The following is a 15,756-nucleotide window of genomic DNA, read 5'->3' as shown; positions in this document are numbered from 1 at the left end:
TGGCACACGCCTTTAATCCCAGCACTCAGGAGGCAGAGGCAGGCAGATTTCTGAGTTCGAGGCCAGCCTGGTCTACAAAGTGAGTTCCAGGACAGCCAGGGCTACACAGAGAAACCCTGTCTTGGAAATCCCCCCCCCCCAAAAAAAGACACAAAATAACTAGAAAAATAAGCAGAGTATGACTTTCAAAAGAGAGAGAGAAGCCACCATGGAAGAGTTATACAGTTATTGCAAATCTGTGAGTGATTCTAGGGTGACAGAGGATAGCAGTGACCAGACAGAAGACTGAGCTTTAGAGCAGAATGTGAACAAATTGAAATATGCAAAAGCTTCATTAACACAGGTAAAAATGCCATTTAATAGTAAAAATATTTCTCTTCAGTGATTCTACAAATAATCAATCAGCAGGAACTCCCCAGGACTCCAAGAAGAGATCTTACAGTGGGTTAACGTTAGGAAGCTCAGCTCTACTGCTCTTGTCAATAACTAAGAGTCGGAACAATTTAATGACTAGGGAGCCACTGCCCTGCTGGGTGGAGGAGAACATACTCGGATGCTTTTCTCCATGTGCAGACCTCTGATACTACTCTCTCTCACACACACTTATATAGAGAAACGGAAAAGCAATACACCAAAAACAAACCAACCAATGAAAACAAAACAAAAACAAGAAAGCAAGGAGTGAATATGTCCTGTCCTGTTTGCTTTCATAAAGGTAAACTTTAAACAATTACTTCAAGGAATAGGGTGAAAATACTGTAATTTCACCTTTATCCTCAAGTCTCAAGTGTCAGGAATGACTACCTTGTGGTATGTCAATAACCACACAGATAAGTATTGAAATCTCCAATGTTACCATTGCTTCCCCTGAAATCATGTTTGATGAACACATATGCACTCTTTTCATGCATACATACACTCTTTTCATTTCTGTATTATAACCACGTTGCAGTATAAATGATGGGTGACTCGTTTTGACACGTTACTTACTGGTTATATACTTTTACCTTCTTTTTGGGATGCTGTGTCCCCTGGAACTGGACTAACTGCTAACATATTTTTATCCTATGGTAAAACAGACAAGCAAATAAACAAACAAATGGGTTTAATATTATCATTCTTTCATTACATTTCCATAAGTTAGTGTTTGAGAGCAAGCTACTTTATCTACATTAACAATATTAAACTGGGTTGAAATTTCTCTCTTTAATGATTTCCAGAAGCAAGTACAATTTGGTGAGTATGGAATTTATAGAGACACCCAGTTACTTGTGGCATAATCTTTCAAACAGCTTTCAATGTATGCAAAGTATAGAAACCTCTATTTTGGAAATTAAAAAAAAAAGGGAAATGCGCAGTTTATAGAAAATATCTTAAAAGAATAGTTCTAAAGCTGTCAGTCATGTCCACAGATAAATAAGAGGAAAATGTGCACTATCCATTACTCTCTTGACCAAAATAAAAGCTTGCCGTGATATGAAAGAAGAAAGAACCACATTATGAAACAAATTTCCATAACTTGTGATTACTAGTATTTTTCCTGTGAATGGAAATCATTTAGAGTAAACCCTCTGTTAATTGATTCATTACAGAGATGATGTGAGGTAAGAGAAAGAGAAGTGAGCTTCAAATCTGGGGTTTAATAACAAGAAGGCTTCTACAAGCCTTCTGGCCTTGAGAAAACTGATCCATATGTATGGTTTCTACTACAGTCGTTAGAAAACAAAAGAGGTGAGCCACACAGGGGTTCTTAAAGTCACATAATATTCTTCTCCCACCCCCAGCCTGTAGTACTATATCTTTATGAAATACTTATGAAATAATCGAATAAATTGCAATTGTGGATGTTAAAGAATGAAAATGTGATCAATTTAAACCACTTTGCGTGCTCCTCCTGACCTCTAGCACAGTTAAGAAGTATTATCAGTTGGTCTACTCCGTCGGAGGACTAAATTGATCCACCTAGCTGTTTTCATGTGGTTCCTTGAAATCATTCAAGCAGCTTCATACTGTGGGCCTGGAGACCAAGAAATGTGTCCTCTTCTACCCTTAACCCTGTGGGGGTCCAGCACCTGTCTAGTCCACTGCCAAGGTCCATCTGTAGTCTCTAACCACATATTTGGAATCCCACTGTTCTCCACTTCCTGACACTTAGTGGTGGAATGTCAGTCTAGGAATTAGTAAACTTATTGTCTCCTAATCTCCTAATAACTATCTCTCTCTCTCTCTCTCTCTCTCTCTCTCTCTCTCTCTCTCTCTCTCTCTCTCTCTCTCTCTCTCTCTCTCTCACACACACACACACACACACACACACACACACACCAATCCTCTACCAACCCCATTCACCAAACAGCTCCTACCTCTGAGGAATGTCTTCATTTTATTTCCACAGAATTCAAAATAGGCTCACAACTCTGGATAGTTCACCCAGGAAAATCAATGTATGGGGTAGAGTTAAGAGGAGCATACACTCTCTTTTGTCTCTTGGTCTCCAGAACCTCACCTCCTCACTCTGTGGATCTCTATTAGATGAACATTGGTATCTATCCTGATCCATAGCTGTAGTGTACCAGTTGCAGAAGACTGAAGTCGCACTTGCCTGAGTTTTGCTCTTTATTTCCTGGTCCATTACAGGATCTCTTTTATTGTCTTCCTGAGTGGGTGGTGTCTTACCGCTTTTTTGTCTTTCATGAAACGCCTGGATAGCCTCTTGGACAAGAGTATCAATAGAAAGCACATGAACAGGGAAGTCTAAAGTACAAAAGACAACTTGTAAGTATCTGGGCCTCTCAGGAATTGATACCATTGTCTCTATGTTCTCCTTTAACCCTGTAACACTGCTCGCCATAGGGTTTCCTCTTGGATTAAGCTACTCTTTCTTGTAATAAAATGCACATTACATGGAATAAATTAATTTATCTAGTTTAAAGGGTACAGCTCAGTGGCACTGAGAAATCCACTAAGCCAAGTGACCATCATGATTACCCTCTTCCAGGAATGTTGCATTGTCTCAAAAGTAAATCCTCTGTTGAAAGACAACTGGGTTCTTTCCAGCTTCTGGCTATTGTAAATAAGGATGCTATGAACATATTGAACCATGTGTCCTTATTACATGTTAGAGCATCTTCTGGATATATGCCAAGGAATAGTGTAATTAGGTCCTCAGGTTATACTATGTCCAATTTTCTGAGGAACTGCCAGACTGATTTCCAGAGTGGTTGTACCAGCTTGCAATCCCACCAATAGAGGAGTGTTCCTCTTTCTCCACATCCTCATCAGCGTCTGCTGTCACCTAAGATTTTGATCTTAGCCATTCTGACTGGTGTGAGGTGGAATCTCAGGGTTGTTTTGATTTTCATTTCCCTGAATGTTAAAATTTCTTTAGGTGCTTTTTGGCCATTTGATATTCCTCAGTTGGGAATCCTTTCTTAACTTTGTACTCCATTTTTAATAGAGTTATTTGGTTCTCTGGAGTCTAACTTCTTGAGTTCTTGGAATATATTGGATATTAGCCCTCTATCAGATGTAAAGTTGGTAAGACTTTTTCCCAATCTGTTGGTTGCTGTTATGTCCTTATTTACAGTGTCCTTTGCCTTACAGAAGCTTTGCTATTTTATGAGGTCCATTTGTTGATTCTTGATTGTAGAGGATACACCATAGGTTTTCTGTTCAGTAAAATTTCCCCTGTGCCCCTGTGTTCGAAGCTCTTCCCTACTTTCTCTTGTATTAGTTTCAGTGTCTCTGGTTTTATGTAGAGGTCTTTGATTCACTTGACTTGAGCTTTGTACATGGAGATAAGAATGGATCGATGTGCATTCTTCTACATGATAACTGCCAGTTGAACCAGCACCGTTGGTTGAAAATGCTGTCGTTTTTCCACTGGATGGTTTTAGCTCCTTTGTCAAAGATCATGTGACCATAGGTATGTGGGTTCATTTCTGGGTCTTCAATTTTATTCCATTAATCTACCTACCTGTCTCTGCACTAATACCATGCAGTTTTTATCACTATTGCTCTGCAATACAACTTGAGGTCAGGAATGGTTATTCCTCAGAAGTTCTTTTATTACTGAGAATAGTGTTCTCTATCCTGGGATTTTTGTTATTCCAAATGCATTTGCAAATTGCTCTTTCTAGCTCTATTAAGAATTGATTTGGAATTTTGATGGGGATTGCATTGAAACTGTAGATTGCTTTTGGTCATTTACAGAAAATGTGGTACATTTACACAATGGAGTACTACTTAGCTATTAAAAACAATGACTTCATGAAATTCTTAAGTAAATGGTTGGAACTAGAAAATATCATCCTGAGTGAGGTAACCCAGTCATAAAAGAACACATGATATGTGCTCACCTATAAGTGGATATTAGGCCAAAAGCTCAAAATACCCAAAATACATTTCACAGACCACATGAGCTCAAGAAGAAGGAAGGCCAAAATGTAGATGCTTCGGTCCTTCTTAGGAGGAGGAACAAAACACAGGAGGAAATATGGAGACAAAATAAGGAATAGAGACTGAAGGAAAGGCCACCCAGAGACTGCCCCACCAGAGGATTCATCCCCTATACAGTCACCAAACCTAGAAGCTATCATGGATGCCAAGAAGTGCTTTCTGACAGGAGTCTGAAATCTGCCTCCGGAGAGGCTCTGCCAGAGCCTGACAAGTACAGAGGCAAATGCTCACAGCCATCCATTGGACTGAGCATGGGGTCTCCATGGAGGAGATAGAACAAAGACTGAAGGAGCTGAAGGGGTTTGCAGTCCCATAGGAAGAACAACAATATCAACCAACCAGTACCTGCAGAGCTTCCAGTGACTAAACCACTAACCAAAATATACACATGGAAGGACCCATGGCTCCAGGGGCATATGTAGCAGAGATGGCCTTGTCAGCCATCAGTGGGACAGAGAGGCCCTTAGTCCTGTGAAGGCTCAATGCCCAGTGTAGGGGAATGCCAGGACAGGAAAGCAGGAGTGGGTGGGTGGCTGTGGGAGCACCCTCATAAAAGCAGCAGGAGGGGGAATGGGATAGGGAGTTTCCAGGGGGGAAACCAGGAAAGGTGATAGATAATATTTGAAATGTAAAGAAAGAAAATATCTAATTAAAGAAAAGTAAATCCTCACTTATTACAGGGGAACACCTATCCCCTATCCATGGTACCAGAAAACATGAATCATTTTCTATCTGCATAGATTTGTCTCTTTTGAGATACTTTATATAAGTTAGATGATGCACTATATCACCTGAGTCTGGTTTCTATTATTTATCACAATTTTGACAAGACTGAACACATCCCAGTTCCTCTTTCCTGCATTTGGAAGCTCACTCACATGATTCTACTACCATAAAAATTTGATGAGATATTCTCTAAATAAAGCCTCTAGTTTGACTTTTTATGGAGCTAGACATTTGTAGCCATGGTCAGAATGAATAGTCTAATAAGAGAAATCGAGGCAACTTACATAGAGTCTAATAAGGAAAAGAGAAATGGTGGCAACTTACCATTTTGGAGAGACTTTAGAACAGTAGTTTTTCCACTGAGTGTCTTCCCCAGTACACAACCCTTGACCGCAAGTGAAGGTAATTCAGTGTCTTCAGCATTACTTGCAGATGGATCAGCTTTTTCAATTAATCTCAGAAGCACATGACCCAATATGCTATTGTTGGAGGGTGGTGAACTATTAGCCATGTCCTCTGGTAAGGCCCACTCTCCAACCATGTTCTGCAAAAATAACAGCCAAACAAAACAAAACAAAAATGTCTTTGAAAAGGCAGAACTGAAGCATAAACAACAATCAAACACTAAACAAGAGGCGGTCAGAGGAGATGTCGGGAGTGGAGAGGTTGTAGGGAAATGTGGTTGAGAGCTATTATATTCATTTTCAATAAAAGTACAAAAGAGGTGAATCCAGGTTGCAGCAAACTGAATGTAACTAGTATGGTAATTAACTATATTGTAAAAAATCAAAAACAACAATACTACCTTCATATTATAGAATATTAAATGGAATTCCTATACAAAATTTTAGAGAATGTTTAAAAGATTAGATTTAGAAGTAGGTATTTTGAAATAACTGAAAAGTTAATCTAATTTATATTATGAAATTTAAGTTAATTTAAAACACCTTTCTTGAAATTAACACAGAAGATACATAAATTTAATATTAAAATAAGAATGAAAGTAATTATAAAATATTGCATAAAACTAAAATGGAGTAAATTATAGACAATAGAAATTAAATAAAGTAAATCTATGAGCTAATATTTATTAATAAATCTCTGGAACATGAGTTGTTGAAGTCAACTTGCTAATGGTGTTGCACAAAAGTGAAGAAGATTTGTCTATGTCATTATTCAATGGAAGGACATTGGCATCATACTTGAAGCTAGCTTGAATATTATTAATTAATATGTATAATAAAACTTGAAATTAAAGTTAAAGAAGCCAGTAATGGCTTAGTAGATACATTTTATTTTTCTTTATATTTAATTAAATTACTTTATTTCTTTATATTCCAAATGTTGTCTCCCCCATCTTGGTCCTCCCTGCCCTGAGTTCTATACCCCCATCTCCCCTCCCCTTTGCTTCTGAGAGCGTGCTCCCTCACCCACCCACCCACACCTTACCCAGCTTCCAGCATCCCCCTGAGGCATCAAATTTCCACAGGATGAGGCACAGAAGACAGACAAAAAAGTCCTCTGCTACATATGTGTCAGGGGCCAAGGACCAGCCCATGTATGCTCTTTGGTTGGTGGCTTAGTCTCTGGGAGCTCTGAGGGGTCTGGATTAATTGATACTGTTGTTCTTCCTATGGGGTTGCCATCCCCCTCAGTTCTTTCAGTCCTCTCCCTAACTCTTCCATAGGGATTCCCAACCTCAGTCCGAGGGTTGCCTATAAGTATCAGTTTCTGTCTCAGTCAGCTGCTGGTAGAGCCTCTCAGAGGACAGCCATGCTAGGCTCCTGTCTGCAAGCACAAAATGACATCAGTAATTGTGTCAGGGTTTGGTGTCTGTGCATGAGATGGATACCAAGTTAGGCTAGTCACTGGATGGCCTTTCCTTCAGTCTCTGCTCCATTTTGTCCCTGCATTTTCTTTAGACAGGAACAATTCTGAGTCAAGAATTTTGAAGATGTGTGGGTGGTCCCATGCCTCAACTAGGAGACATGTCTATCTACTGAAGATGATCTCTTCAGGTTCCATCTCCCCAGTGTTGGGCATTTCGGCTAAGGTCATCCCCATTGAGTCTGGGATCACCTATATCCCAGGTCTCTGGGACTTTCTAGAAGTGCCCCCCACCCCTACCCCACTGTTTCCTATTTCCATTCATTCTCTTGGCCCTCTGGGCTTCTTTCCTGTCTCCCCCGACCCCCATACCTGATCTTGTCCCTCTTCCCCCTCCCCTCCCATCTCTTGCTCAGGTCCCTTACTCCCTCCTTCTGTCTTCCATGATTATTTTCTATCCCACACTTGGGCTGTCCTTCTTGTTAAGCTTTGTAGATAGACTCTGAGAGTTGTATCGTGAGTATTCTGTACTTTATGGCTAATATCCACTTATCAGTGAGTACATGCAATGCATGTCCTTTTGTGTCTGGGTTACCTCAGCCACGATGATATTTTCTAGTTCCATTCATTTGCCTGCAAAACTCATGATGTTCTCTTTTTTTCATATTTTTGGTTATTTTATTCATTTACATTTCAAATGTTATCCCCTTCCCAGTTTCCCTTCAGAAACCTCTATCCCCTCCCGCACCCCCTACCTCTATGAGGATGCTCCCCCACCTGCCCACTCACTCCAGCCTCAGCCTCACCCTAGCCTTCCCCTATGCTGGGTCATCAAGCCTCCACAGGACCAAGGACCTCCCCTCCCATTGATGCCAGATAAGGCCATCCTCTGCTACATATCCAGCTGGAGTCATGGGTTCCCCCATGTGTACTCTGTGGTTGGTGGTGATGTCCTTGTTTTTAATAGCTAAATAGTATTCCATTGTGTAATTGAATAAAATTTTCTGTATCCATTCGTCTGAGGAACATCTGGGTTGTTTCCAGCTTCTGGCTATCACAAATAAGGCTGCTATGAACATAGTGGAGCACGTGTCCTTGTCATATGGTGGAGCATCTTTTGGGTATAGCTAAAGAGTGGTATAACTGGGTCTTCAGATAGAAATCTTCCCAATTTCACCATTCCTCTAAACACTTTCTTAGCATTTTTTAAATAAAGAAATCTGTATTGACCATGTATTGCTTTATCCTACTTAGGCCATTTGGCAATACTTCTAAAACTTTATGTCATAAATAAACATTTTCTATGTCCTCAACTCTCCTTTTAACAATACTTTTGGTAGACCATGTCTGATAAGAAAACAAATTGTCGTGTTTGATAAGTGCTAAGGGACAGGCTCTAAGTCTGGTGCCAGAATTCCTCGTATGGCAATACTGGAGAAAACAAAATCCTTGAAATGAACAAAATTTATCTCTGAAGCAAAGTATTCCTTAGGATTTTCTTTAAAAATTTAAAGAAATAAATCTATAATTAAAATTAAAAGTTTCTTCTTTCATTTCTACATAGATAACATTTACTTTTAAAAGTATTTTCTTTTAGGACTGGAAATATAGCTCAAAAACAGAGCATTTGACTAGTATGTGTGAGGTCCTAAATTCAATTCCAAGCAACATACACAAAGAAGTAAAAAGAATAATTTTGTCTTAATTTAGTAGCTTTGTTGTTGTTAGTCCTGTGCATGATTGTTTGCACTGCTGACTGTGCACATTTTGCAGCTCAAATGATTACTTGCTTCTGCTTTCAGTCACTTGATTTGTTCTTACGGATAGAGAAATGATAATGATTTGGGGTAAATCATTTGATCAATCATCAAGTACCCAAATATAAAAAACAGGAACAAAGCCTTGAATTGCAAGTTGATGTGATAGGTGCCAAGGTTCTGATCATTTTTGAGCTTTGCTGTCTTTCAATTCTTCACTAAAGGAAACAGCATCACATGTAAATTTGAAATCTTGGGTTCCCGTAATGTTTCGGCTTTTCACTTATCCTGCATCTTTGTCAATCCTCTACCTTGAAGCACAATTTAATCTTTATAAAATTGCTGTGATATGTGTAGCAGAGGACTGCCTTGTCTCTTCTCAGTGGGAGAGGATGTGACTAATCCTGTAGAGATATGATGCCCTGGGGTTGGGGGATACCAGTGAAGTGAGCTCTCTTAGGGGTGGGTGAAGGGAAAGTGGGAGGGGGAGAAGAACTCTGTGAAGGGTTACCAGGAGGGGGGCAACAATTGGGATATAAATAAACAAAATAATTAATTAATAAAAATAATTAATTAATAAAAATAATAAAAATAAAAATAAAATACTATTAGTTGCCTACAAAAAGATGTTGTAAAGAACAAGTAAATGTGTACAAGCCAATGTGACCACTAAAAACAAACATTTAAGAAGCTTAGGGGTACTGCTCTAGGCATTTAACAGTACCATGCATCTATAAACACAAACAACCATCAGCTTTGCTTCAGTCGAAAAGTATGCTTCCTCGCACTGGAGTCAGGACAAAGCCCTTCTGCATCAGAGAGTTAGTTACAGATTATGGCCAAACACAATGGAATAGAACATTAACTATGAAGAGAACAGAATGTTCTGGCTGGGAAAGGAACTGCACTCTGCTCTAAGGAGATAAGCAGGCAGTGACTGGGGGAAGCCTCCTTGACAGAACCACAGGAAAAGGACAGCTTCTTACAAAGGCCAAGGAAAGCAGAACAAGGACACAATGAGTGGAAAGGAGATCAGAAAAACTGAAAGGGGAAAATTTTGACGAAAGCCAAAAACTTGAAGTGCAAGTGACCTAAAGACCTAAGGAAGAACCACAATATTTTAGCACATTTTTTACATTTGTTGTTTATGTATATATGATTAAAATAATTATGTCATTAGATATATAATTCATAGCCTCAGACATCATTATAAATGAGTACATTGGGCTATAGATCTCAAGATGCTGATGCCTGTTGCGGTGAGACTAGGTAAGTTACCACATGATCCAAACCGCTGTTTTAACAGGGTGTGGGTGTGTTCTACATTATTACATTTTAATTATGTAAGTTATCAAACACATACAGTGATTACCTAAGGTATCTTTACCCGATGGTCAGTATTTTTAAATGTCAACATAAATGGAATAAGTATTTTTGAATTGTATGTGCAGAAATCAAGAGCCATCTCTTCCTGTCAATTCATGTCTCCTCAAAAGCAGAGATTATAAAACTTCAACAGAGTAAATAATGGCTTCTCTTGGTGAAAAGACATTAGTTCTCTAGTATAGTTTTTATTAATTGGCCTACGCCAATCTTGCAGAACCTGACTCTCTGGGCGCAGATTGTGCACATACTATTCTGATTATGTAAATCTGCCACTTCGCTATCCATCCTGGATTCAATGTGTTCATGTGCCCCCTCCTTGCATTTTATTGTGGAATTTAAAACGATTTACCTGGACTTCACTTTCTAGTCATTTTCAGTCAGCCAGAACCTTTAACTTTCTGTTGGCTGGTGTTTAAAAATTCCTGGGCATTTATGAGTTATTGTTAGCATTTACAATAGCATCTACTTCATGGGCTGAGGTTCATACTTCAGGAGCAAGAAATTGATTTCCTCCTTGACTGTAATGTGCCCAGGATTACTGGATGCTTCTTCTGTTGAGGTAACATGCTTTTTCAACAGATTATTTATTTTCTTGTATAATAATTGTGACCGACAAAATGAAGATATTATTTTTGAATTTATTATTGTTATTTCTTGAAACTCCTTAAAACTAAAACTGAAATATATGTTCCATATTAACACTTTTTCAGTGAGACATAGTTTATATATAGTTGGAAAAACAGAATCTAGGCCTTGGAAGATGAACATAATTTCATTCACAATAGCCTAAAAGAGAATAAAATATCTAGAAGTGAATCTAACAAAGCTAATAAAGGAAATCTATAATAAAAATTCAAACCTCTGCAGAAAAAAATAAAGACTCTAGAAAATGTAAAGTTATCTGATAAGCATGGGTCAGTAGAGTTAACATCGTGGAAATATCTTACTAAAAGCAAAATATCTTACTTCATTTCCAATCAAAATACTTACCTTACTCACAGAAAACCAAAATGTAACAAAATTATTATAGGACTACAAAAGAGTCAAGATAGCAAAAACAATTTTGAGCAGAAAGAACAATTCTGGAGGGATTATGACTCATAGTAATAAAAACAACATGGCATTGACACAAAACTGAACACGTAGCACAATGGGATAAGATTAAAGACTCATACACGAACACATGTGACTTCAGTCATTAGTATTTGACCAAGATGTCAAAAATGTATGCTGGAAAACAGAAATCATGTTCAACAAATGCTGTTGGAAAAATAAAATTTCTACATGCAGAAGAATGACATTTGACTTGCATCTGTTGCCTTGCATAAAAAGTGACTTCAGACGGATCAAAGACCTAAACCGGAAACACTAAAACTGCTGGAACAAACTATAGGAAGTACCACACATGACTTAGTGTAGGAAAAGACATCCTAAATAGGACTCCATCTGCTCAAAAATCTAGGCTGACAAGTGACAAATGGTACTACATGAAATGAAAGCACTTCCCTACAGCTAAGGCAAAAAAATCAGCTGGGGCAAGAGGGAGAACAAAGAATGGGAAAGAATGTTTCCCAGCTATATATCTGACAGAGGATTAATATCCAGAATATATGAAGAACTCAAAAAACAAAGACTTAAAAAAAATCCTTCCAAAAAATTGGCCTGACACCAGAAGGTAGAGTACTCAAAAGAAGAGAAAAAGCAGAAGGGGGGGGGCAAGAAATACCTCTAAAGGGTTCACCATCTTTAGAAGTTAGGGGAATGTAAATCAGATCAACTTGTACATTGTAGATCAAGTGAACAAGTAGCATGAAATGCTACAAGAGAATGAAGAAGGACCTGCTTACTGCTGGTGGGAGTGCAAACTGACACAGCCACTGTGGAAACTGGTATGGAGAATTCTCAAACAGTTAAAACTAAATCTAGTATATGACCAGGTGACACCAGTCCTCGGGATATGCTTAAAGCACTCTAACACCCTACTCCACACATACTTGCTCGGCCAATTCATTGCTGATCTAGACACAATAGCTAGGAGATGGAAACAATCTAAAAGTCCGGCAACTGACAAATGGATAAGGGAAATACAGTAATATATGCTATCCAGCTGTAAAGAAATCACAAATATTTCATATAAATGGATGGAACTAGAAAGGATCATATTGAGTAAAGTAACTCAGACCCACAAATGTTGTATGCTCTCTCTTAGTGCAGGTCCTACCTCCCAACCTTTAGATGTGAGTGTGTAACCTGAAGTAACTACAGAAAGCAGGGCAACTGCTAGGATAGGAAAGTTAGGGACCAATAAATGGGGGGACTCTCAGGGTACAAGTGATCTGACCACAGAAATGTGGGAAGAGGAATTCCTTAGGAAGGGAGTTGAGTATAGAAAAGGGTGGTGGGGAAGATGATAACACAGAATAGCAGAATACCAGTAATCTAATAGGGGAAATGAAGGAAAGGGCTCCTAGGAAATTTAAATACAGGAGAAGGTGGTAAAATAATATTATGAGCACCTGAAAAAGCCACAAATAATCATATCATAGTATTTACCAAACAAAAACAAAAACTATAACTCTACAACCTACATAACTCCATATATAACTATACATACTTATAATGAATCTGTCTCATCTGGGATGACAGTGCTCTCTTCAAGAACCAAAGACCATGTTTTAAAAAAAAACAAAACAAACAAACAAACAAAAAAACCCAAAACTCAATGCATGAGAAGTCTTCTTTTGAATTGTTCACCAGGACTGTCCAAGAGACTCTCCAAACACCAGCCTACTTCTGTCACTCTTGGTTGTCCACCTTAGGTGTATAGTAAAGAACTATTGCTGAAGGCACCACATAATTCATAAATGGGGCCCAGAGACTCCTGATCCAAAACCCTCGTCCCTGGGGACAAGTTTTCATGGTACTAGAAGATATCATACAAAAGTTTCCAAAACCAAAACTAACAAATGTTTTCCCAACTATGATACTTATGAGCAATGTCAATGACCAGCATGTTCGGATAACCATAAGGGTACAGTCATGGCACACATACCTTGGTGATAACCAACAGCTCTTTAATTGAACTTAAAACCTACTTAACATGAGGGAGACCAAGCCTGGTACTGGAACCCTAGCTAACTACTCAGTGTTAGGAAAGTTGGAGGAGAATCTACAACCACTAATCTACTGAACCAGAATAATACCTAACAACAACCTAAAACATTTGTCCTTATGCTCACGGATAAGTGTAGTCTTAATGTGTTATAAAGGAAACTTCTTCTTGCATTAGATGGCGACTATTACAGAAAACTACAACCAATCAAAATGCAGCTGTGGAGCCCAGTCCAAATGGACACATCCACAAAAGACTCCCACACATAAGGCTCAGAAAACATTGCACAGAGAGGTCTGAAAGATTGTGAGCCAGAGGACCACAGAGTTTACTCTGAAAATGTATCTCCTAGGAATGTCAGAAATGACACCTATGCATAGAGTCTCACCAACCTGACTGCTGAAATGTGTCCTAAACAAGGATAACAGCAATGAACACTCAAAACTGGAAGGAGAAAATCCCACGAGGCCACAATCCATACAAAGAACTGTAGGCAACTAAGGGGAAGTCTGGGAAAGGGAAATGTGGCCCTCCCCAGGGAAGAACACATCAATTGTCTATTGAGTACTAAATGGTCAGCTTAGGAAACAAACATACAGGTAGCATTAGTTATATGGACTGTAAAATTTATATTTAGCAATATGTTCACACATACACATTTATAAATGATTGAAAAATCATTACTAAGAAGTTGAAGGAAGATGATGTGCTCAATAGAAAATAACTATTTCAAATGATAAATTTAACTACAAACTGATGGTGGATGTACAGAGGGTTAGAAAAGTGGGAATCTTCAGAAAACCATAGCTAGTATCTCATTAACACAAATATCAAATATTAGCGTAGTAATCCTTTTGTATAAGTGGGAGTATTGATTTTGGGACTGACTATAAATCATAAAAAGGGAAGCTGGTTTTCCTTATGGAAAAAATTGTTAAGTTTTGCATGTCATTCATGAACATTACCCCATATCCTTTATATCATCGCTGTATTACTTAAAATATCTATTATTGTGTAAATGCCACTGAAATGGGTTATTAAAATGTATTGTTTAGGGAATAACAACAGGACAAAATGGTCTTTATGTGAACCATTATTTGTTGGTTCACCTACAGTGATCAGCTGACCCTGTGGGTGCAGAACCCAAGGATGTAGAAACTGTACTAAAGGTCCTCAATAAGCAGCTGTCAGTAAGGTGTCCATGTAAGATGAGACTGCTGGGGAGGAAGACGAGGAAGAAGAGGACATTTCCCATAAAAACCACACTCTGGGTGTCACTTGGGATTTGGGAAGGTTACAAACACACGATGAGGAATCATGGAACCTTACTGTGCCCAAACTGATGCCTATGCTGGAAAGGTTGGGGGAATCCCTGGTTGAGCTGCTACCACATCTACTAGGTAGCTCTTAAGTTCCTCTTCCACTTTCTTTGTTAAGTGAGTCATTGTTATCACCCCATGGAAACTTCCTGGTAACCCACTGGGGATTACTAGTCATGATGCTGTTGCCTCTTAGCAGATGAATATTGTCTAGAACATTATTTATTGGCTTATTTATTTCATTTATTGCATTTTTTATTTATTCCTTTGCATGTGGCCATTCTACAAATAGAGCACGAGGATCGAAGGTTACCTAGGACAGTATACATTCTTACAAACCTGAGCTCAAATGTGGATGTTGTCAGGTTTTTGGGTTTTTTTTAGGGAAAAAAGGCCCAGACATCAATCAAGTATGTCAGAAACACAAATACTTTTGAAGATCTGCATTTACTTCTAGAAATAGAAATCTTGAGCAAATTTAGCAATAACAAATATGGGCAATTAACTAGTCTATGATCTAAACCAAGATATAGTACCCTCCTGTATTTGTTGTAGACACATATTTTATGAGTGGTAATATTTATTTTTCCCATGTGTTGGAATATTTAGAAGAAGTTCTTCAGAAGAACAAAGTCCTCAAAATAGAGAACAATAACAGAAAAGTCAGTGCATCCAACAATCTGCAGGGGGCCTGTTTTACCATGCAGGTAAAAGAACAAAGCTTTGGGTCAGGGATGGTGATTCCCCCAAAGGTTCTTTTATTGTTGAGAATTGGTTTTGCTATCCTGGGTTTTTTGTTATTCTAAAGTTGAGAAGTGTCTATTTCTTTGAAGAATTGAGTTGGAATTTTGATGGGGATTGCATTGAATCTGTAGATTGTTGCTTTTGGTAAGATAGCCATTTTTCCTATGTTAATCCTACCAATCCATGAGCATGGGAGATCTTTCCAACTTCTGAGGTCTTCTTCAATTTCTTTCTTCAGAGACTTGAAGTTCTTGTAATACAGATCTTTCACTTGCTTGGTTATAGTTACACCTAGATATTTTATGTTATTTGTGACTATTGTGAAGGGTGTTGTTTTCCTAATTTCTTTCTCAGCCCATTTATCCTTTGAGTAGAAGAGAGCTATTGATTTGTTTGAATTAATTTTATAAATAGCCACTTTGGTAAAGTT

At 38.4% G+C, this 15,756-nt stretch overlaps 1 protein-coding gene across 3 annotated transcripts in view; it reads right to left on the bottom strand.

Annotated features, from left to right (window-relative positions):
- Positions 1–15,756, bottom strand: part of Spef2 (sperm flagellar and cilia associated 2) — a 167,303-nt gene that overhangs the window by 100,125 nt on the left and 51,422 nt on the right. For all 3 annotated transcript variants that reach the window (XM_021183947.3, XM_085831427.1, XM_021183946.3), the window contains 3 exons: positions 5,506–5,725; positions 2,600–2,751; positions 1,008–1,065 (listed from right to left, as the gene is read on the bottom strand). In XM_021183947.3, coding sequence (XP_021039606.1) covers positions 1,008–1,065; positions 2,600–2,751; positions 5,506–5,725 — 430 coding nt within the window. The remainder of the gene's footprint in view (positions 1–1,007; positions 1,066–2,599; positions 2,752–5,505; positions 5,726–15,756) is intronic.

The sequence above is a fragment of the Mus caroli genome, unplaced genomic scaffold (assembly GCF_978045245.1).
Source record: "Mus caroli unplaced genomic scaffold, Mus_caroli_1 scaffold_16, whole genome shotgun sequence".
In the NCBI taxonomy this organism is placed as follows: Eukaryota; Metazoa; Chordata; class Mammalia; order Rodentia; family Muridae; genus Mus; species Mus caroli.
Note: the sequence above shows the minus strand (reverse complement) of the source record. Positions and strands in the feature narration are given on the sequence as shown.